The sequence below is a fragment of the Lissotriton helveticus genome, chromosome 5_1 (assembly GCF_964261635.1).
Source record: "Lissotriton helveticus chromosome 5_1, aLisHel1.1, whole genome shotgun sequence".
Taxonomy (NCBI): Eukaryota; Metazoa; Chordata; class Amphibia; order Caudata; family Salamandridae; genus Lissotriton; species Lissotriton helveticus.
The window spans coordinates 1,866,239,507-1,866,264,139 of record NC_136065.1 but is presented as its reverse complement, the minus strand read 5'-3'; the positions used below and the strand labels follow the sequence as shown (position 1 = coordinate 1,866,264,139).

Genomic DNA, 24,633 nt, shown 5'->3' with positions numbered 1-24,633 from the left:
AATTGCATAACGCCAACTATGCTCAGGTCAGATGGGGCTTGAATGGGGAGAAGACTGATAAGATCCGGGTTGCAAGGGGTGTCCGGCAGGGCTGCGCTTTAGCTCCAACCCTATTCTCGCTCTATGTGAATGGGGTGGTAGAGCATCTGCTTGAAGAACCAGCAGACGCCCCCACCTTGGGCGGCGTTAAGATCCCAACCCTGTTGTTTGCCGACGACACCCTTCTCATTTCGAAAACCCCCCAAGGCCTCCAGAAGCTCCTGAACCGGTTTCAGGATTTTTGTGTAAACAGAGGACTTGTCATAAATGTGGACAAAACGAAGTATTTAATCATGCACCCCCCCAGGAAACTTGGCCGCCCCCCCATCCTGAACTCTATCCCTCTTGAAAAAGTATCAGAATTTGATTATTTGGGAATCCGTTTGAGTGATGTTATGAACTGGTCTCCCCACATTAATAAAATGACTTTGGGTCACAAAAGGGTGGGGGGAGCCTTGTTAAAGGAGTACAACAACTCATCGAAACATTGTGTAGCTCCGATAATTGATATATACAAGGCTACAGCAGTATCCGCATCACTTTACGGAGCAGAGTTATGGGGTCTGGGTAACATGGAGGTTCTGTCTAAGGCTGAGAATAAATTCATTAAGGACCTAATGGCAATCCCGATGAGCACCCCGACAGTTCCGGTGCTCATGGACGCGGGCTGTAAACCAATCAAGGATCTGGCCCGCCTCCGGCCTCTCTTATTGTGGGCTCGCCTGTGGAGGGTCCCGGAACTAAAATCTTATGCAGACGGGCTGGTAGAGGTAATGCATTCGGATGGCTGGCAGAAGATTAAATGGCTTAGGGACATTAAACACCTGCTTGGGGACCTGGGTTTGGGTGCCTGCTGGTCCACACACTCAGCTCCCCCGAAGGAGACTTTGAAAAAAATATATTGGGAATGGGTTTCCTCAAAGCTCATCAGCAACCAGCATCACTGCAATTCCACCGCAGCTTACCTAAGAATAAAAGATGTTGTTGCCTCTGAACCCTTTTTGGACATTATTACCATTCCAATGGACCGGGCCCTATATATTAAATTTAGACTAGGGACCCTACCCCTAGCCGATCTCCTCTCCAGATGGAACTTGAACAAGCAGGTATCACGCAACTGAGCCCTATGTACTGACAGACCCAAAACCGTGGCACACTTCCTCCTTGAATGCCCGGATTATGTGCGCCCCAGATCCCACTGGCTCAAACCACTTTGTGGAGAGATGGGTATTCGTCAGCATTCGGTGGCTTTGCGTATTTTATTGACTGACACAGCTCCTCCCATTGTTTGTGCTGTTTCTAAATTTTTAAAATGGGCCTGGTTGATCCGCTCAAAAAGACTGTCTATATCGATTTAATGTCTTTTTAATTTTATTTATTATGTCTAATAGTCATTTTTACTTGATGTTTTTAATGTACAGTCTATGTTTTACGATGTGCTATTTTATATATCTTTGTGTAATGCTTTTATGATATATGCATATCGAAATAAAGCTATCAACCAACCAACAATTGATAACAACCTCAAATAGTTAAAACCCTCTTTGTAAGAACAGGGACGAATACCCCTTAAAATAGGCTTAATAAAACTGGCTCTTGGGTCTTTGTATAGTGTGCAAAAAAGCATAAGGTGCATTGTGCTCTGCGGGGCTACATTGTTACATGGACAGGGGGGGAAGTCTCTAACACCAACCCCCCTGTTTCGGAAAAGCCACAAGAAAGTGCAGTGTGCTTAAACAAAATCTAGTCATTAGAAAACGTGAATGGACCTGGGTGGTAAAAGACAAATAAAATTGCTGCCGATTTAAAAGTGCACGATCCAACGTGTCACTGACCTGGTTAGACAAGCTTAAAACATTATGATAAGCGTTTTTAATGCCCATTTTCATATTGGATTGAATAGACTCCGGGTTATCATAAAAATCTTCAAGGCATATCTTATAAAAAGTTTCTTTAACATAACGTAACCAGGGGACCACCATTGCATTGTCAAGGTTCAACAGTTTCTTAGGATATCTCTTGAAAATAATAGGTCCTCCGAGGTCCAAATTTACTTGTAAGTTCCTAGCAAAGTGGTACTTCATGTGCCCAGGGTCTGTAAATTAAATGCTACTAGTGGGCCTGCAGCACGTATTGTGCCACCCTCTTAAGGAGCACTTTAAACATGTACCAGGCCTGCCATTGCAGCCTGTGTGAGCAGTTTTAAACTGCCATTTCGACCTGCAAACTCATCCAAGGCCTAACCCTTCCTTTTTAATACACATAGGTCACCCCTAGGGTAGGCCCTAAGCAGCCCACAAGGCAGGGTGCAACGTATAAAAAATAATTGGACATGTACTATTAAGTTTACATGTCCGGATAGTGAAAAAAACTCTTACGTTCATTTTTCACTATAGAAAGTTGCCATTTTCTTGTCGCACAAGTTACTACTTGTGTAACGATATATCTGTAAGAGACATTAGTTAGTATTAGATTCCTTACCTTAGAATATCCCCAGGCGTCAGACTGGATCCGGAAATTTTTGCGTAGCAGTACCCTTGCGCGTCGGTAGGCGTCGTCTGAGGCTCCGCGTCCGTCGTCGGCGTCGTGGGCGCCGTGATGACGTCGTCGGAGTACTTCGACGCCGCCTCCGCGTGCGGACGTCAGTTCTTAGACACAGCTTTTCCGCGCCAGAAACGCAGAGCCATGTTAAAAACAAACACTGGTGCCATTGAAACTAGAGCCCTGAAGGGGACAACCCTAACCCTAGATATTGGTTCGCAGAACGGGGAGGATGGGTGGGTCGGTAAGGAATCTAATACTAACTAATGTCTCTTACAGATATATCGTTACACAAGTAGTAACTTGTGCATCTGAAAGAGACACGTTAGTATTAGATTCCTTACCTTAGAATAGATACCCCAGCAATACCAACCCCGGTGGTGGGTCTGCGAACCAATAATCACACCAGAAAGTCCTGGAGGACTGAACGGCCAAATAAGCCATCCCTCCGGACTTGACTGTCCAGGCAGTAGTGTCTTGCAAACGTGTGCAGCGATGCCCACGTAGCTGCCTGACAGATGTCTTGTAAGGGCACACCCCTGCCCAGGGCAGTGGTAGTCGCCGGCGCTCGGGTAGAATGAGCCCGCAGTCCAACCGGGGGCTCCTTCCTAGCCAAGGAGTAGCATGCCTGGATACACAGGACGATCCACCGGGAGATGGTCCTCTTGTGCACCGCTTTCCCCTTCTTAGCGCCCACGTAACCAACAAAGAGTTGGTCATCCACCCGGAACTGTCCTGTGCGATCCAAGTAGAATGAGAGCGCACGTTTTGGGTCCAGACGGTGGAGCCGCTCTTCCTCTTTAGAGGGATGCGGTGGCAGAAAGAAGGTTGGCAAGGTGATAGACTGCCCGATGTGAAAGGCCGTGACAACCTTGGGCAGGAAAGAAGGTTTGGTACGAAGCACCACTTTGTCCGGATGGACGGAAAGGAAAGGTGGAGTACAAGAAAGAGCCTGGAGCTCACTCACTCTCCTGGCAGAGGTGATGGCAACCAGGAAAGCTGTCTTCAAAGTCAGAAGGCGAAGAGGACAGTTGTGAAGTGGCTCAAAGGGAGCGCACATCAGGAATGTTAAAACCAGGTTCAAGTCCCACTGAGGCATCACAAACGGAACGGGAGGAAACGTGTGACTGATGCCCTTAAGAAATCTGTTTACAATAGGGGACTTGAACAAAGAAGGCTGATCAGGTAGCCTGAGAAAGGCTGAAAGGGCAGAAAGGTAGCCCTTGATAGTGCCCAGAGCAGAGCCCTGCTGCGCAAGAGAAAGAAGGAAGAGAAGAACCTCAGAAAGAGGGGCAGAAAGAGAATCCACAGCCTTTGCTGTGCACCATGCCACAAATCTGTTCCACCTGCAGGCGTACACCGACTTTGTGGAGGGACGCCTGGCTGCCAGAATGATGTTACAGACTTCAGGAGGCAAGTCAAATGGCCTCAACTGTCGCCGCTCAATCTCCAAGCATGGAGGTGGAGACTGGACAGGTTCGGGTGGAGGACCGTCCCCTGCTGCTGCGACAGAAGGTCCTCCTGAAGAGGCAGACGAACCGGGGGATCGACTGACAGACTGAGTAGCTCTGGATACCAGTACCTTCGAGCCCAGTCCGGAGCCACAAGGATGACTTGGGCCCGGTCGCGCTTGATCTTCTTCAGCACTCTGGGCAGAAGTGGTATAGGCGGAAAGGCGTACAACAGACCGCAACTCCACTCGCGACGAAAAGCGTCTCAGAGCGAGTGCCGCCTTGGAAATTCCAACGCGCAGAACTGATGACATTGCGCGTTCTCTTCAGTGGCGAATAGATCTAACCAAGGCTCTCCCCATCGCTGAAAGAGGCCTTGCGCCACGTCCGAGTTCAGACGCCATTCGTGATCCATCATGCACCGACGGCTGAGCTCGTCCGCCCTGGCGTTCAGAGAACCTGCCAGGTGTTGAGCCATCAGGGTCACGCCCTGGCGTTCCAGCCATTGCCAAAGGCGAAGAGCCTCTTGACAAAGGATCCACGACCCCACCCCGCCTTGTTTGTTGCTGTACCACATGGTGGTGGTGTTGTCCGTGAACACCTGCACTACACTCCCCCGGACAGAGGGGAGGAATGCCTTCAGTGCCAGACGAATCGCCCTGAGCACCAACAGGTTGATGTGGAGCCGGGTCTCCGCCGGAGACCAGAGGCCTCTGATCTCCGCCTCTCCCATGTGGCCTCCCCAGCCCTGGAGGGACGCGTCCGTCACAACTACGTGCTCCGGTTGGGGAAGGGAGAGGGATCTGCCGCTGACCCAATCGCGGTCCGTAAGCCACCACTGCAGCTGTCTCGCAGTGCCCTCCGAGATCAGGACGTGGTCGGATAGGTAGCCCTGATGCTGGGCCAACTGAAACTTCAGGTCCCACTGCGGAACCCGCATCCGGCACCTGGCGTGATGCACCAGTAGGATGCAGGAGGCCATCAGCCCCAGAAGCCGCAGCGTCAACCTGACCGAAACCCGGGATAACGGCTGAAAGATGGGAATCAGAGCCTGAATATCCCGGACCCGCTGTTCGGGCGGATAAACCCGAAACCGCGCCGAGTCCAGAACCGCTCCGATGAAGAGGAGCTTCTGAGAGGGACACAGGTGTGACTTCGGCACATTGATGGAGAACCCCAGCTGGTGCAGGAGGTCTACCGTCGTCTGGGGCGAGCCCGCCTTCAACAACCAGTCGTCGAGGTAGGGGGAAGACTGAAACCCCTAACCTGCGCAAATGAGCTGCGACCACCGCCATCACCTTCGTGAACACCCGTGGGGCGCTGGTAAGGCCGAAGGGGAGCACGGTAAACTGAAAGTGCTCGTGGCCCACCATGAACCGCAGGTAGCGCCGGTGGGCAGGCAGGACGGGGATATGAAAGTAAGCGTCCTGCAAGTCCAACGCTACCATCCAGTCTCCTGGGTCCAGGGCAGCCAGGACCTGAGCCAGTGTCAGCATCTTGAACTTCTCCTTCCGGAGGAAGCCGTTGACGTTCCGTAGGTCCAAGATAGGGCGTAGGCCCCCTTTGCCCTTCTTGGGTACCAGAAAGTAGTGGGAGTAGCAACCACACCCTACTTCTGGCCCAGGAACGCGCTCGATGGCCCCCTTGGCCAAGAGGGCCGTAACTTCCTCTTGCAGAAGTCGCAAGTGATCCCCCGATACACGGTGGTTCTGCGGTGGCATGGCTGGAGGAGTCGCCTCGAAGGGGAGGGAGTAGCCCCTTCGGACGATTTGCAGCACCCACCTGTCCGACGTGACAGTGCGCCGGTGGTGATGGCGAACCCTGCCTCCCACAGGCGACACATGGGCCTGAAAGCACGGACTAGGAGGGTTTAGAGGCGGATGCTGCGGGGGAAGGTGTGGACTGACCTCGCCGCTGCCCCCGACCACCTGGACGGCGGTTCCCACGGCCGCCACCGCGTTGGGTATTGCCCTGCAGTGCGTGGCTGGCGGCACGTGTGGGCGCACCCCTTCCGTGGCCACGAAAGGAGTGATAGGCAGCCGATTGCTGGCGCTGGCCCGAGAGGCCCAAGGACTTGGCCGTAGCCCTGGAGTCCTTAAAACGCTCAAGCGCATGGTCTGCCTTGTCGCCAAAGAGGCGACGGCCATCGAACGGCATGTCCATAAGCGTGTTCTGGACATCTGCCGAGAAGTTGGCGGACCTCAGCCAGGCGTGGCGTCTGACCGCCACCGTCATTGCCATCGCTCTACCCAGCGAGTCAGTGGTATCCAGCCCACACCGGATGGAATACTTGGCTGCATCCCGGCCCTCCACAAGGGCTTGGCCGAGTTTGGCCCGTACCTCCAACTCTGGCAGCACTTCCGCGACCTTATCCCACACAGAGTGGGTGTAACGTCCCAAGAGGCAGGCGGTGTTAGAAGACCGCAGGCCGAGGCTAAGGGATGAGAAGATCTTCTTCCCATACTGGTCATAGCTCTTGGATTCCCGGTCCGGGGGGGCGGACGGGAATGCGGTCTGGGAATTGGAGGCCTGGATGACCAGGCTCTCGGGGGTAGGGTGGGAGGACAGGAAACATGGGTCGCCCGGGGCTGGGCGGTGGCGTCTGGCCACGTTCCTATCTACGGGCGAACCGGTAGCGGGCTTGGACCAAGTGCCCAGAAGAACGTCGGTCAAGGCCTCATTAAAGGGCAGCAGAGGCTCGGCCGAGCTTGACTGCGGTTTAAGGACCTCAGTGAGGAGGTTAGTCCTCACGGCCGCGACGGGGAGCTCAAGGCCCAAGGCCTTGGCAGCCCTCATCAGCACCACACTATAAGTTGCCCCCTCCTCCGATGCCACGGAAGGAGGGGAGACAAAACCAGTGTCTGGAGAGGTGTCCAGGCCACTGGCCTCCCCAAGGTCTCCTGTCCAGTCCTCATGAGACTGACACTCCCTGGTCAGAGGGTCCTCCGACCCCTCCCAGTCCTCTTCATCACCCATCTCCTGAAATTCAGGGTTCTCATCCAATGGGGCCTGATCGTAGAGAGGGAACTCTCCAACCAGCGTCTGGAGCGGCGCCCATCGGGGCCGTCCCGACGCCGGAAACAGGAACGAAGGTGGAACCGGGGACGGCGCCGCCCGAGGCCGGCGCCGGAGGCGACACCTGAGGGTCCGACGCCGGGGAGGCGTCGGAACAACTGGACCCCTCGGCGCCGGGCCCGAAGGCACCGGCAGCGTCTGGATAATGGGGACCTGCGGCGCCGGGCCCGAAGGCGTCGGGGCCAAAGCACCAGACGGCGTCGGGGCCGGAGCCGCCGACCCGCTAGGGCCCCCAGACGGGTCCGCTATCCCCGAAGGCACCGCGGAGCCCGTCGGAGGAGAGAGTTTCCTCATGGCCATGAGGAAGCGCTCGACCTCCTCCGGCGTCGCGTTCAGCCCAGGGACCGGAGGGTGTGGGGCTGCACGCGGCGCCCGCGACTCCGACGGAGCCGCATGGGCGGTGTCACCCGAACCCCCGGCCGCATCGCGCGAGCGTCGGGGGGAGTCCGAGGAGCGATGACGCCGCTTGGACTTCTTGTGCCTCTTACCTGACGACGACTTCGACCCGGAGGAGTGCGGCCTACTCTCGGAGCTGTGATGGCTCCGAGCTCGCGACCTGTCCCTCGACCTCCCATGGGATCGGGACCTCTCACGGCGCGGGGCTGACTGCCGGAGTTCGAGGCGCCTACGGGACCGCTCCCACCTGGCTTTCGAAGAGAGGACCCGGCAGTCGGAGCAGGCCTTGTCGTCGTGGTCCACGCCCAAACACGACAAACAGACGCGGTGAGGATCCGTGACCGACATCAGCCGGTTGCAATCGTCACAAGGTTTGAAGCCGGGCATCCCTAAGGCACCGTGTCGGAGTCGAGAGACTCGAAATAGGATCAAAAAGGATCAAAAAAGTTAGTCAAAAAGTGACTAGGGTTACTGCTTTTTCCAGATCTGCGCTTGCTGGCGCGGAAAAAAGAAGAACTGACGTCAGCACGCTGAGGCGGAGTCTAAGTACTCCGACGACATCATCACGGCGCCCACGACGGACGCGGAGCCGCAGACGACGCCTACCGACGCGCAAGGGCACTGCTACGCAAAAATTTCCGGATCCAGTCTGACGCCTGGGGATATTCTAAGGTAAGGAATCTAATACTAACGTGTCTCTTTCAGATATAACCATTTGGTGCCTGCAACCTGTTCCTGGGTCACATGACTAAGTGTAGCCAGCAGTACTCTGGGTGTATTACTCCTAGGCAGTGAGACAAAGGGGAGGTAGGTGTTGGCAGGACGGCAGACGGAGTTAACGAGAGAGATGAGCTGTCACCCACCACACCTGAACACCACAATGGATTTGCCGGAGCACACTCACAAAAGGTTTACTACTAGTCTTCTGTGACCCCAGACAAGCTAGAAGCAGGACAGGGAGGCAGGAAATTCCAAACATCTCTTGGGGTGGAAATCTCTGGAAGCTTCTCCTGCTTCAATGTGGGCACCAGCTATAAGTATTGGAGCTCAGACACCAACTCATCTGCCAACTTTTGGACCTGTGGAAGACTCTGTCAGGAAGTACTACTGTACTACTGAAAGGAATGCCACTCTGCTGGACTGCTACCTTGCTGTACTTGCCTGGGTAAGAAGGACTGGACCTGCATCTGTTGAACCAAGGACAGCACAGTGACTACAAGGGCTAGTTAGTTGGCCTCCTGACAAGAGCCTCAAGGACAGAAGGTTCCAACAACTTTGAACCTAGCAACTGGACTATGCCATCTGTGAGTTCTACTCTGCCAAGTGGGCCACCTCAGTCCCGACCCTTGGAAGTGGGCCTGAAGGGGCTCTGCCATCTCATCTGTGGATCCTGCTGAATCGACTAATTTCCTCTGCTGTGTGGACTTTTATTGCAGCCACATTGGAACTGCCACTGTGCAGCACGTCCTTGAAGCACACCCTCCTGTCGCAAGCCTCTTGTAGATGCCAGCCTCAACGATGACAGTACTTTGCATTTCAAACCCAGCAACCTCTTCGGGAACCAGTCTGTGCACGATGGATCCCAGTCGCACTGTCGCAGGACATAACATTGAAAGCCCCTTCATCAACAGCATCCTTGAAAAAGCAGGACCTCGCATCGCAATCCCTCACAACAGTGCTGTGCAATGCATCTCTGACTAGGACCTTTGTGGCGCATTCTCCCGTGGGACTCTGCAATCAAGAGTTATGTTACTCTTGTTCAGCAAGCCTAACTGCCCCTGTAGTCAGCCAGAGCTTTGTCGCGGTTGGCCTGAACTTGTGAATTTGTTCTGGTCCAGTGCGACCAGATCGCTACAGTAGGCGCTCTGTGTTTTTTGGAGCTATTTTTAACAAAATGTTTTGAAAAATCTGGTTCTACTGATTGGATTTTTTTGGTTTTATTCTTGTTGAATATATTAAACTTACTCTATTTTTCTAACATAGTGTGGGATTTTTCTTGCATTGTGTTTTTGCTTTATTGCTGGTTGAAAAGCTGCATAAATACTTTACACATTGTTTCGAAGTTAAGCCTGCCTGCTTCACGCTACTAGAGGGTTGAGCACAGGGATTGCTTGTGACTCCACCCTGACAAGGATTGTCGTTCTTGCTTGAGTAAGGATTCGCCCCCCTCAACCAGAAACCCAATTACCTACAGGGTGCAAGATATAATAAAATCTTGGAGACGTTTGCAGACTCTGACCAAATCAAGTTATCCTACATAATATCATTCTGAGAGCCAGGCCTATTTGCTTTGCCACTCCACGTTTATCAGTCTATGGATTGCCAATGCAGGGAAAATATGGGTCATGACTCAAATTGCTTTGTAAATGATGCATACATGTATAGATGACAACGAAACTAGTAGGTAACTACTCGGTTTACGTTTGAGTTTTAAAGTAGTGCCTCTTTATATTGCAATGCATAGGAGGAGGAAGATACACCAAACAACCAACAGGAAAGCATGAGGTGAGATATAAATACTCCTCTGGGAGGAGCCAAAGCCCACTCTAAGTAGATATTAAAAAAACAAGTATAATAGGTATACATACAGCAGCTCTGTCAAGCTAGACCTACACAAAGTCACAGAGATAAAATGTCTAGTTTGTAGTGTATTGAAGTGAAATAAGCTTAAATTAAGTGTATGCCTGTAATACACGTAGTAGGAAAAGGGTAGCATCATTAGATCATGCATGTGAAATAGGGAACATTAAATTGACTGTAGTAATTATGTTATCCATCACATTAACAATTACATAATGCAAATTGCACAGTGTAACCATTCACCTTATGCGGTCAGCCTGTACTAATCTCATTACACTAGCAACAGAAGGCTAAAGATGTCTGTGGCTAAATGTTGAAAAGTAAATGGGTCAGTTGAACTGTGGTTTATTGCTTTTAGAGAATGAGAATCCATTTCAAGTACATACCCCATTACTACCATTAACTTTCCAAGGGCACTTAGTAGTGGCTAGTGCCAAAACATAAGGAAAAGAATGTAAATACCAGCACAGTTTGATGTCCTAAGTACATAAGTCATCAGATATTGTCTGTCAAATACAGTGATTTAGAACTTAGACAAATTCCTGTTGGCAAATATCAAGACTGTGCTGACTTAAGCATGTCAATAAATGTTACGTAATCACCTAAGCTATGGACTAGCTTTACACAAGAAGGACTGGTAGATATAAAATTGCTCCCCAAAAAGTGTTTTTGTAGTTCTGGGAAATATGACAGTATGCACTCTGGTAATGCTATATAGATGAAATCTATTGGGTTGACATTCCTGGGCCGACCTACTTTCTCAACTGATGTAAACTGGGATGTTTGACAGACTACTAAATCAGAGCACTTAAGCCAAGATAAACTAAGATCAGGCGTGATGGCCCTTATGATGGACACACTGATAAAAGATTTAGATTGAAAAACAGCTCTCATTGTATTACAAGTGTTTTGTTCTAGGGATAACAAAACGGAAAAGGAGAGTGGTACAGGCAGAGTGGAAGCAGTCAGGAAAAGATCCAGCCATGTATCAGAAGCAACCTTCTTTCTTTTGCAATGCCAGGCTGTATCCTGCTGTAAAGGTATTCATTATGAGACCCTATCTATACTCCTTCAATATGTTCGGAAATAATTGCCACTCATTAGTCATGATTTTTTTAGGGTCTTCAGGTCATCTGTGCTTGAGGATATGCAGATAATCTCATGAGGACATACGAGTTGGTATCTGGGATCCCATCCTAATGCAACTGTTTGAATGGGACACAGACACCATTTTTCAAATGATGCTAGCTGATGTCAGTTATTTTGTTGCAATAGTAAAGCCAATGATTGCCTGATTTGAGGACAAAGGTGATCCTAGTATAATATCCACAGGATATTTAAAAAGATTTGAGTTAACTTGTGTCCTCTGCTAGAAGTGGAACAGGTAATGTTTTGTCAAATTCTAGTTGACCCTAATATTTAAAAATATTAGTGGAAGTTTGATGGATCATCAATGAAAAAACTGGAATGTCTAACAAGCAATGCAAGATCTAAAACCCCATCAACTTTAGATTGATACTCCAATAAAGTAGGCATAAAGTCAACATCATAACAAGGTGATGTATAAATTACTAAATTCTTATGAATTCTGGGGCAAGATGAAGATCTACAGTGCTAAGATTTCTGCTCTCACACTTCTCATAGGAGACAATGACAAGTTGCCTTTAAAAATGGCAGTCACTCCTCAATTTATTTATATCTCTATTCTCTTGTCTAAGTATACTCTAGAAAACAAATCATGATAAATACTTGGAATATTTCCAATTTCTAAACTGTGAATTATTATATACACACAAACACACTGGTTTCTTCCGACATTTTCAAATAAATATTTGATCAAGGAAAAAGCCTCAAAGCGTCCAACATTAGTCTAAGAGACCTGGCTCTAGTTTTTAGCAAATTCATAGTCAGTAGCAAGTTGGACATTAGGACATAGATCCAGTCCTTTCAGACATACGTTGGACACCCTACGTGTACACTAGCTATTTTCAGCAAACAATAGCTGGGCATTGATGATGCATACCCTTTGGAGAATAGCTTTCAGAAACAAGGAGCTTATGTGATAAATATCATGATACATGGTCTTGCCATGAAGTTGCAATGTTTGGCTAAGTCATTGGTCTTCTTTGTTATACTCCAGATATGCTCATAAGGAGTTCAGCTGGATCAAGCCAATCACAGTGAAAATGCCGGCCCTGTTTCTGTTCTTTAGGACAGGGGCCATTGGGTTACTAGATCAGAAGGTAAAGTAATTCCTTAATGCAAAAAGTACCAACTTCACTGAAGGGTTCTTGACCCTGAAAGCCACCGTTCACTAGCCGGCATCAGAAGATTATGTACTCTTGAAACATGCTGCTTCGCCACAGCATTTACATGTATTCCTTCCAATTTGTGTCTAAGAGTTTATGTTAAGATATAAACTGAACTTGCAGCTGAGTGAGTGTAGGACAATCTATATTTATAGTTCATAGACAAGAATACATTGCTCAAACTAGGTACCTGTTTTCATTATGACATGGGTAGTGCCTTCAGTGATTTGATGAGATAAAGTGCTCTGGGTTTTGCTGGCAAATTTCTGTACTAGGAGCTGAAAGAAAAAGAAAAAACGCAAAGTTAGACTTTCTTCTTGTTCAAGCATTGGAGCAGCACTCTGTCTCTAATAAAATCAACTCAAACATATCCCTCTCCCGACCGACTCATGCTCTTTCAGTGGCTTTTGTTCTCTTCCTATGGTCGAGTGCATGCTTCCTGGGAACAGAGATGGAGCAGCGGATATTTCTAAATAAAATGAAAAAAACCTCCCGCTACGTGCAGACTGAGGCCATTTATTTGCTACAATCAACAGGTATAAAAGCTGATTACACTTCCCAAAGAAACATGCAATGCTGAGACCACACAGTAGGAAATGGAGATGATCCCATGATCCTCAAGAGGGGAAGTTAATTGGAAGAGAACAGTCCGGAGCGGTGGGGGACCAAAAGAGTTTTCTCCACCCAGTGTATTCAATGCTTTATAGACCTCTTATTATTATTATTCAAAGTTTTATATAGCGCGAACAAGATCTTTGCAGATATCAGAGCGCTTTACAGAGACCGGGGTAGGGGCAACAGGAGGGTGATTAAAACACTATTAGGTACAATATAGTAGCATAATAGGATAGCAATCATGTGCAAATATGATATCAGTCCACGAACAAGTGACTAATAATACAAGACGGTGCAGAGTCTTTGATCCAACAACAATAAAGATCAGGTGAGCTTAGGCCATTAGGATGGCTTTTACCTCGTACTTAAAACTTACGGGAAACAAGGGGTAGGGGCCACCATAAGGTGGTTAGACTAACTATTGGGTACAAAATAGTAAACGGTAGTAAGGGAGGTGACATAATCGGATATCAGTCCTGTACAAATATAAAACCAACAGACAATCAGGTAACCAGTACTACAGTAAACGGTGCAAAAGTCTCTGTTCCATCAGCAACAGAGTTTAGGTAAATTTGGCCATAAGGATGGCTCTACTGCTGAACAATTTGGACACATTTGTTTTGAGGCTTACAGCACTTCATATAATGTAACCTGGGAGAACAATAGGCATTTTATACCCGATACCACACACTAAATCTCTGGGTGCATAGGAACTTGTTCACTGAATAGTAGAGGTGTTGGTGAATGCCACCAGTGGGGGAAGCACTGTGGAGCCCATCCAGAGGAACTTGCTGGAGAGCACCTTCCAGCATACATGCTGCCACATAACAAGGAGCAATGTCTGCAGAACCCAATCTGGTCTGTGCCGGTAGGAGATGCTATTCACCCAGTTCCTGCTAAGCACCCAGCTTGCAGGGTAACGCACTACTGAAAATCAAGGTACGGGATGCTTTTAAGTCTACATCTACTGATAAAGGTTGTGTGCTGTGGCCATGCTGGGATCAGAGTTGAGAACTTTACTTTGGAGATGGAACTTTCAAGTTAAAATTGCCGTCTGCGAAGAAGAGCATGTATATTAAAAAAACAGATCGGCTCAAGTTTTTGCATTATGAATTAGTTATCACATGCAGTCTCGACCTGCAGGCCTTGAATGGAAAGAATCCCACCCTATCTGCACACAACAGTGTGATCTACCTTACATCTGGATGTCTAATCGATTCTATGTTGGTAGTTTCATTTCTGTCCACTGCAATCTCTATCATCAGCTTTCCCTTCTGTGCATTTTATAGTGCCACATGGTAGAGTGCTCACACTTTCTGATGAGCATGTTGCTTACCTTCGGTAATGACTTATCCGGTAGACACTATCTAGCCTCAAATTCCTTACCATAGAATTATCCCCAGGGCGTCACATTGGATCCGGAATTATGAACAGTACCCTTGCAAACCAGTAGGTGGCGCGCTGTTCATCGGTACCAGAAGCGAGGTGTGCAATGCCTTTATAGGTGCCACTGAGTGCTAACGTCCGTTTCTTTTTGCAACTTTCCATGTAAAGAGCGCAGAGCCATGAAGAACGCTGATCATTGAGTTGTAAAACTAGGGCCATTGAAGGGGAAAAACCCTGTCCCAAGAAATCCGTTTGGAGAGCAGGGAGGATGGGTGAGTCGGTAAGGAATCTGCAGCCAGATACCCTACCAGATGAGGTGTTACTGAAGGTAAGTAGCTTATTCATCTGATCGAGACTTCTAGCCGCAGATTCTTTCCCTCAGAATGATTACTCAAGCAATACCTCTCTGGAGTGGGTCTGCGAAATAATTTCACACCATAAACCCTGCAGGACCGAACACACAAAGTGGCCATCCCAACAGACCTCACTGTCCAGGCACTAGTGCTTAGTGAACGTGTGCAGAGATGCCCACAACGATACCAGGTAGATGTCCAAGACTGATACTGATGCATGCTAATGCAGTGGGCGTAGCCTCCACTCTGGTGAAATGAGCATGCAAACACTCTGGGGGTTGCTTCTTGACCAATACGTAGCAGATTTTAATGCAGAGCACGATCCATTGGGAGATTGTCCCTTTCTTGTCTCAGACATACCCCACGAAGAGTTGGTTGTCCTCCCGGAACTCCTTTCTGCAGTCAAGGTAGAACGGCAATGCTAATTTTGGGTCCAGTTGAAGTCGCTCCTCTTCCTTAGAGGGATGCAGCGGAGTGAAAAAGGTAGGCAGGGTGATGGATTGGCCTACATGAAAGCGAGTGATCACCTTTGGAAGGTAGTAAGCCCTAGTGCGAAGGAGATTGTCATCTAAGCCTCCATACCTCAACATCTACCCGGACACAGCCTGGAGCACACTGACCCTCCAGGCAGATGTTATGGCCACCAGAAAGGCCGCTTTGATGGTAAGGTGACAGGATAGTTGTATAGCAGCTTAAAGGGAGCGCACATGAGAAAAGTGAGAACTAAATGTAGGTCCCACTGAGGTATGATAAATGGTGAAGGAGGGAACCTGTATCGGAGACCTTGCAAAAAATATGTACAATAGAGGATTTGAACAGGGATGGCTGATTGCAGAAATGAGGAGATGGCAGAAAGATAGAGGGGAGGGGTCAACCTGTTTATCTGTGCACCGTACCACAAATTTGTTCCAATGGCAGGCATATACCATCTTGGTGGAGGGACGTCTGGCTGTCTAGATGAGATTACAGACTTCAGGTGGAAGGTCGAAAGCGGTCCACTGTCACCCCTCAATCTGCATGCATGAAGGCGTGGCGTTGACAGGTTCAGGTGGAAAACCCGCCCCTGTTGCTGCGACAGAAGATCTTCTTGAAGGGGCAATCTGATCAAAGGACCGATGTCCATGCTCAACAGTTCGGGATACCAAATTCTCCAAGCCCAGCCCAGAGCCACAACTATGACTTGGGTCCAGTGATTCCTAATCTTCTTGGGAACTCTGGGCAGGAGAGGTGTGGGTGAAAAGGCATATAGGCGGCCTGAGCTCCACTTTAGACGGTTTGAAATGCTTTATTCGATTTTGTTTTTTAAAATCATAAAAGAGTACAAAAAAAGAAAATCATTAAAAATAAATATGTACATTCAAGAATAACATAGCTTCAATTTCAAAAAAGACATAACCCCAACCTTAGAGTTCAGTAGTGTAACATATTATTCAAGGGGTTTATCCCTATCTGGAGTAAAGATACACGGGTTTGTCCTTTATGATAAGTAGACTCAAAAGTTGCGACAGTTGTACAATGGATCAAATCTGTTGGAAACAGAAAAACTAATACCACTGGGTACCTGGACTTCTCCACCCAACGCGTGATGGTAGACTATTGTTGGTCCTAACCGGGGAATATTTGGCATACAGGGATAAAAATCAAGTAGATCCCAAATATGTATTGGGCCATCCCCTTCTTGGGGCGGACAAGATCTTAAGTAAGGTGCGATGTTCCGGTTCCTGAATCTAACCAGTACCAAGTCCCCTGAAATGTTTTTTGGTAGTGGACCCAACCAGCCCACCCTTCTCACACTCAGGATTCCGCCGTCTTTGTCCGGTGGTAGGGGTCTATTTCTTCCCATCCAGAATATAACTTTATTCAATAGATCCTGCTGTCTTTCAGCTTTTCCCATCGCAAGTGCTGGTACTCCTGAGAGGACGGACACATATGGCGCGGCTTCTGGCGGGAGGTGTATGTGTGGTACTTTGCGTACTGTCTTAACCTCTGAGCGCCTTGGTAGAACAGGTTTGAAAGGAGCTTTGGGAGTAGTTGAATCTGGGATTTTAGGGGATTGTAGAGCGACTTGCATGCTTTTGTGGATGGCAGTTGGCTTAGCTGTTGGGAAAGTGGTAGATGGCTGGGGTCGGTTCGATGTTGCTGAAGTGTCGATGGGTTTCAGGATAGCCGTGATTTTATTCTCTAGACCCGAGAGCCTTTCTCCTATAGCGTTGATTTTTTCTGTTAGTGGGGAAATGATGGTTTTAACAAGCTGTTCAATCTGAGTCAGTAGGGGGATCTGGGAATAAGATATTGATTCATCCAGTTTGACATCAGTCTCCATGGTGATAGGGAGATTATGAACAGACCATGCGGGTCTTACAGATGGTTTATGGAATTTGGATTGAGTCCTTTCGGCATTGTCCTCATCATGCTTTCTTTTGACGGGTAATAGCCATGGGAGTACAGAGGCTTGTGTATTGACTTTGTTCAATAAAAAGGGGGGTTCCTGTGTGCTGCCTTTAGTATTTATAGTACAGGTGCCTTTGGCAAGAGAGGGTGCATCCAAACTGACATACTTTGTTTTGCATAGACTGTTTAGTTCATCCCACAGGGACAGGTTATGCTCTCTTGGGGAATTTAATGGAGGAGATAACGTACTAGATGGAGAGTAACAAGGACAGTTTATGTCTATCACATGAACAGTAGGCAGGGAGCTTGTGGTAATCGTTTGGTGCATTTGCGCAGCTGAGCTTGTTCCCCCCGTGCAGGGCATAATCAGAGTGGAGATAGTAATATTACCGAAAAAAGTCAAAAAATAATATGTGTACACTATACCTCCTTTAGCAGAAGTTACAAGGGGGGTGGCCTGTCCCGTCCTAATCGGTCCACTGAGGGCCACAGAGGGCCCGCCCTTTGCCCGGGCTTAGCCCGGCGTTGGTCCCGCGCTGCGTTCCGCGCTGCGTCAGCCTGTTGGTCTCTTGAGCGCCGGTGGGCGGGTGGGCGTGCCTCCTTGCTGGGCTGGTCCTGCACGGGCTCCTGGGCAATGGAGCCCCGTGCGTCAATCAGGGGATCAGTGCGGGGCTCCTCCTGGAGCTGGATTCGTCTCCCTGGCTGTGTGCCTCTACCGGCGCTGCGGGACCCGCGCCAGCGGGTCCGGCGAGGTCTCTTGAGCGCCGGTGGGCGTGCCTCCTTGCTGGGCTGGTCCTGCACGGGCTCCTGGGCAATGGAGTCCCGTGCGTCAATCAGGGGATCAGTGCGGGGCTTCTCCTGGAGCTGGATTCGTCTCCCTGGCTGTGTGCCTCTACCGGCGCTGCGGTACCCGCGCCAGCGGGTCCGGCGAGGTCTCTTGAGCGCCGGTGGGCGGGTGGGCGTGCCTCCTTGCTGGGCTGGTCCTGCACGGGCTCCTGGGCAATGGAGTCCCGTGCGTCAATCAGGGGATCAGTGCGGGGCTCCTCCTGGAGCTGGATTCGTCTCCCTGGCTGTGTGCCTCTACCGGCGCTGCGGGACCCCCACTTTAGACAAAAAGTGGCATACAGCCAGAGCCGCCTTGAAACTCCAGTGCGCAAAAGCGCCGTTACAGCACGTTCCTGGCTGTAGCAAACAGATCTTACGAACGTTCTTCCTACTGCTGAAAGAGACCTTGCACCACCTCTGGATGCTAGGCATCTGCGGCTTAGTTCGTCTGCCGTGGCATGAAAATGAGATCACCAGGTGTTGAACCACCAAAGATATGCCCGGATGTTCCTGCCAAGTTCAAGTTCCAGATCCTCTTGTCAAAAGGTCCACGGTCCTACCCCACCCTGCTTGTTGCAATACCACATCGGTGGTGTTGCCCATGAACAACTGCCCTTGCCTTCCCTTGATGGAGGACAGAAATGCTTTCAATGCCAGCCAGAATACTCAGAGCTCTAACAGATTGATGTGACGACTGGATTCCGCCGGAGACCAGTCACTCCATCCTGTGAATGACTAGTCTGTCACTACAGTCAGATCTGGTTCGGGAAGGGAGAGGGTGGCCTGCCTTTGACTCAATCGTGGTTCGTTAACTACCACTACAGATCTTTTGCAGTAACCTCCAAGATCTGGACCTTGTCATAGAGATTGACTGATGCTGCGACCACTGGTACTTCAGGTCCCACTGCAGGGCCTGCATATGCCAGCGGGCATGCAAGAGGCCATGAGGCCCAGCAGCCTCAGAGCCAGTCTCACCGAAACCCAGGATAGAGGCTGAAACATCAGTATCATATCCTGAACTCGCCATTCAGGAGGATAAGCCGAAACAGCACTGTGTACAGAACAGCTCCGATGAAAGAGTGTCTGAGAGGGAGTCCGGTGTGACTTCGGCATGTTGTTAGTGAATCCCAGCGAGTGTAGAAGGTCTACCGTAGTCTGGAGGTGGGAGACAACTGCCTGGGGGTGCACCTGTCTTCAACATCCAGTCGTCAAGATAGGGGGAAGACTGGCACCCTTGATCTCTGCAGATGAGGGAGAATGGTAGGGGCAAAACGGAGCACGACAAACTGAAAGTAAACTGCAGGTGACACCTGTGGGCAGGCAGGACAGAAATGTGGAAGTATGCGTCCTGCAAGTCTAACGCTGCCATCCAAGTCTCATGGGTCAAGTGCAGACAGAACTTTAGCGAGCGTGAGCATTCTGAATTTCTCATTTTTCAGGACGAAATTGAGAGGGAGCTGAACTAGTATACGACGAAGGCCTCCGTCCTACGTGGGCACCAGAAAGTAGTGGGAATAACAACCACAACCTACTTCTGTCGGCACCCTCTCTATGGCTCTTTTGGCTAAGAGAGCTGCCACTTCCTGGCGAAGTAAGGAGTTATGGTTCTTGATCAGTGTGTCGCAGGTGGGTGGCAAGGGTGGGGGCGGGGTGATCACAATGGGGAGGGAGTAGCCCCTTTGGACAATCTGGAGAACGCAGTGGTCGGATGTTATCGATCCATAATAGTGCAGGTGATAGAGTAGCCGGCCTCCTGGTAGTTGCCTGCTGATGGGTGGAGGGCTTGGAGTCTTGGAGACTGCAGCTGACAAGGGGTTTGGTGAACTGGCTCAACTTCTGGCTGCCGACCCACGGGCCTCTGGGGGAGCATCCTCGGCCAAGCAGAGGCTGGGGAGCTTGCATGCAATTGTGGCTGGTCAGGTAGAGACATGGCTGGAAGCCCCTTTCTGTGGCCGCAAGAGGAGGACTGGGGTTGGCGACGGACCATGAAAATGCCGAAGTATCTGGTCGTGGTGCTGCTTTTTTTGAAGCACTCCAGCCCCCCTCATCTCAGAAGAGATAAGAGCCATCAAAGGGCATGCCCATAAGCAAAGCTTGGACACCCCCTGAAAAGTCAGTCATCCTCAGCCATGCATGGCACCGCAAGGCCACCAATGAAGAAACCGCTCTGCCTAGAGAGTTGGTCTTGTCCAGTCCACATCGGGCTGTTATGTGGTCACATTAAAGGCTGGGGTAGAGACACCAAAATTTTACATGCTCACGTTGTTAAGTGGCCTTCGTTCTTAAACTTGATGACCTTTGACACTCATTCGTTTGCGTGCCTGCGCAGGATAGTTTTCTCTGAAACCAACTTTGCTTACATTTCCACTTCTTAGCCACATTATCAAATAGCTTAAACATTCTGTACCACGGCTTAGTTCTCTACGCAAAATGTTATTTGTTTAGTCAGTTCAGAGACCGAGCTATCTCAATAGAATAAACAAGAGCTACCTGACTCGGGCTGCAGCATGGCAACATACGTGATGTTTATTATATAAACACCATAACATGTTTGTTTAGACTGAGGAGCATTTCTCTGGCACTGAGAGGTCGCCCCATATTGGAATTCCAGACCAACCGATTCCGTTATACCTCATTCGAGGAATGCTGGCCAGCTGTCCACCAAGACGGGCAGCCTGATGACACTTACCCACAGGTAACAGAGTTACATCACTCTACAGGGATCAGGCAGCCTTACTCATCCTAGGCACAGTAGATTAGGAAGTAATAGGTAGGAGTACAATCTATACTTATATGCAAGCATATCTTCTCTGTAATAGCAAAATGTTAGAGTGTTTATCTTTTTCACCATTCTCGTTATGGTAATAATATAATTCTGTTCCCTTCCATTGATTATTGCAGTGCATGTATTTTACTCAAGAATCACAATGCTTCAATAAATATTGAGACTGCATGTTGTGTATTACTTGTGTATCCATTTGGTCATGCATTAGTAATCAAACAAAGGTTTCTAGATATGTTACCACGATGTCCTTGGGGAGTCAGGGTTGTCATGTTCTGAGGTTGCACAATCCATTTGTTACATTGTCAGGTTAAGGGTACAGATGGTGCAATGTGAGCTAACAGGACAGAGGCCAACTTATCCAGATGCTATGCGTGGAGTCAGTCTTGAACATTTCTGACATTTAAGTTGTCCAACAAACTCACAGTTTTTTATGAGAAAATATAAACTGTACAACAGGGCGGTGAAATTAGCTGTATCTTTCCAGTCATGACCCATATGCAGGAGCTGCACAACTGAATCCAACAGTGAATGGGAGTAACGGCCCAAAAGGCACGTGGTGTTCACTGACGGCTGTGCCAGTCTGGCGGAAGAAAAATGTTTCTTGACTAAGGTTTCTAGCCTTTTGGATTCCCTGTCCGTTGGGGTGGTAGAGAATACACTAGGCTTTACTCAGGAAGTGGAGGCTTGGACTACCAAGCTCTCCAGGTTACGGTGTTGTGTGAGGAAATTGGGCAATCCTGTTCACAGGAGCCCCTATGCAGGGCTTGGACCAGGCCTGAGCAGGACATCTGTGAAGACTTCATTAAATGGGAGGATTAGTTCTGAGGGGTAAATTCTGGCTGAAGCACCTTGGTCAAGACATTAGTCTTGACTGCCTCTGAGGGCAGACTAAAGACCAGAACCTCACCACAACAGCAAATGATGCTCCCTCCTCCGTAGCCACAGTAGGAGAGACCAAGCCCATATCTGAGGAGGTATCCAGTCCACTGTCATCCGCCAAATCCTCACACCAGTCTATATAGGGGTCTGAGACTGGTTATCTTCAGGGTCCAGTGGCTCCTACCAATATTCCCCAAGTCCCAGTACATATGAATAGGGCGCAGCCTCCGGCCTGGAGAGAATATCTCCAGTCAGTGCAGGAGGCTGCATCGGTCAATGCCCCTCTGGCTCCGTGTCAGAGATAAGAATGAGGCCGGCGCTGGAAGCATCGACAGCAGGACCGGTGTCAGGGAAGGTCGAGGTGGCTCGACGGCCGCCGATCCTGCTCCATCATTGGAAGCAAGAGGCCCAACTGGTGCTGAAAGTGGACCGGCTGGCGGGGAACCAATAGGGACCCCTCCCAAACCCAAGGGGCCCAAAGGTGCTCTAGCGGGGCAGGCCACCCAAATAGGAGTTTATCTAGCTCCTGGAAACTCTGGGTGGAGCAGAGACAGCCCAGGAGCAGATTCACCTGCGGGGCCAGGAGTTGAGTAACAACATTCCCTCATCTTGTCGGAGGACTTTGATAGATGGGGTGAAGTCGAAGGTATCTCCAACTTCTTACTCTCTTCTTGTGGGACTTTACAGACTGTAACCACTTTGACTGCAACAAAGATCTATGACTTCACGACAGCTACATGGACATTCCTCTCTGGGATGAAAACAGTTGTAGTGTCTAGGGGTAAAGTGCTTGAGGGTTCACTCCCTCAAGGCCTTGGAGTGTATGGCGTTACAAATCAACATCAGTCTTGGGGTTATGGTTGTGCTCAAGACACCAGAGACAAACGAGGTGTGGGTCCGTCACCGACATTTGCTGGTGACTGGCACTGCAGTGCTTGAATTCAGCCTACAACGTTGACAACCCGGCTACACCAGGACACCAGTCTCAAAAGTCGAACAAAGACAGTAAAATAAATGAAGGGTGGGAGTGGGGGTAGCTCTCCCCAAATCTGTGCTGCCTGGCACAGAAAGTAAAGAATTGACGTCCGCGCGCTGGAGTGGTGCCTGAATAGGCACTACACGTCACTTTCGGCGCAGATGACACAAACACTACACGCAGAACTATCCAAATGTACACGTGGGCTTCAGAACTTGAGTGAGCTCCATTGACCAGTTCTTCATTTTCAATGTCTGAATTCTAAGTGGGCAAAGATCAAGGATTGACGAAAGATCAAAGGTAGTTCATAACGTGCACGGCCTTCTGAATGCCTTTGATACTGTGGACAGATCTGTAATGAGTACCGCCCAGCTTAATAGAGTACTGACCCAGAACTGCTTAAGGCAATATATCAGGTACAAATTTACTATGCAGGAGCCATTTTCTGTCAGTAAGACTGGGGAGCACATGTAGGCAGCTACAATCCAAAAGCTGGTGCTCGGAAGTATATTTTCAGGCCCCCCTCGATTCAACATATTTCAAAATCTTGTGCAGCCAGTTACAGAAGTAGCAATCGATATTCCATTAATGGTCATAATTCACACATTTTAAATGCGGATGATACGGCCTTGATAGATATGGCTGACAACTTGCTCAAATTAATCAGTTATAAAATGTCAGCACATGTTGATTAATGCATCTCATTCAAAGAGGACATCATTATAGGTAGAAGCACTCCCTTTGTAAAGAAAAGGATCTCAATGATGTCAATTGTTTTATCCAATCTTACCCTTCATTTCACCAGCAACTATTCTTGGGTAAAGCAAATAATTCAAACCTCCAACTACTTTGCCTGAGGCTGCAAATGGTACTGTTGATTTTCATTTTAAATTGGAGAAGCAGTGTTATTGTTTCAGCAATGGAAGGTGAAGAGAGCAAGTAACTGGGCAACAAGTATACAGTCAAAGTACAGGGCATGGCCAACTTGTTTGAAATGCAGAGAATTACAAACTACTCATCTCTGATCTGGAAATCTGGACTTGGGTTCAGCTGCCCAGGTGGATAAACCTGAATTAGCAACTGATCTCTGCAATATAATCTAGACTAAACCATCAGGGAAGTTTCTCAACAAAGTTGACTGTAGAACATCTACTGATGCCTTATGCTTTGGAACCTCCCCCATTATCTCACTTACGAAAGGAATTACAGAACTGCACTAAAGTACCATACGTAAATCACTGTCCTCATCCTCCCAAAAGTGAATCTTTACTAGCAGGAGGAGATAATCCCCTTCACCCTCAAAACAGAAATACATTTGTTAGGTACAGTAAAAAAGGCAAAATATATTGGACCCATTGCAACAACTAAATGCTTATCCAGTTCAATCTGGAAACCCTGAAGATGAAAAGACCTGAATTTCCACCCAAACAATTGTACCTGCAGCGGCTATCAAAGACGAAACTATAACACAGGCAACCACTACAGATAGTCACTGAACTCACTTCCACGGACACTGAGACTTAAGGACAATAACAAGCACACTAATCCAACCAGAGGACATAGGTACGAACTTTACTACCTACACATCACTGACAATCACAGTCCATCAAGTTGGAGGAAGATCACAGACCTAACGATCTCCCCTCCCCAGATACAGAGAATCCACCGGGCTAACCAACAACTCAGCAGAAGGTAGGCACTGGACTCAACAAGATTACACTGTCTCTCTGGAATCCATAGGTACAGGAACACAACAACGTACACCAAGAACACATATTTTAGGACTAGGAATGATGTGAAACAGATGGAAGGGGTACAGAGACACTCAATATAAGCAATTACTAACTTCGTGGAAGAAACAAGACCAGATATCTTGTAGCAGAACAACCTTTCTCTGTGGCAAACAGTGAGTCTTTGTAAATAATCGACAGTGCTACTGAAAAACCATAACAAAACGTAGCTTCGATCGCCTTGTATTCTTTTTGATAACAGGGGGTGGAGGTCAGCAATAAAGAAAGATGGACATGCACAC

At 48.8% G+C, this 24,633-nt stretch overlaps 1 protein-coding gene and 1 long non-coding RNA gene across 3 annotated transcripts in view; one reads left to right on the top strand and one right to left on the bottom strand.

Annotated features, from left to right (window-relative positions):
* The window catches only part of BRCA1 (BRCA1 DNA repair associated), a 553,713-nt gene that overhangs the window by 164,074 nt on the left and 365,006 nt on the right, over positions 1–24,633 (bottom strand). For both annotated transcript variants that reach the window (XM_078645314.1, XM_078645315.1), the window contains exon 16: positions 12,582–12,669. In XM_078645314.1, coding sequence (XP_078501440.1) covers positions 12,582–12,669 — 88 coding nt within the window. The remainder of the gene's footprint in view (positions 1–12,581; positions 12,670–24,633) is intronic.
* The window catches only part of LOC144755918 (uncharacterized), a 174,588-nt gene that overhangs the window by 12,714 nt on the left and 137,241 nt on the right, over positions 1–24,633 (top strand). The gene's annotated exons all lie outside the window — the stretch shown is intronic.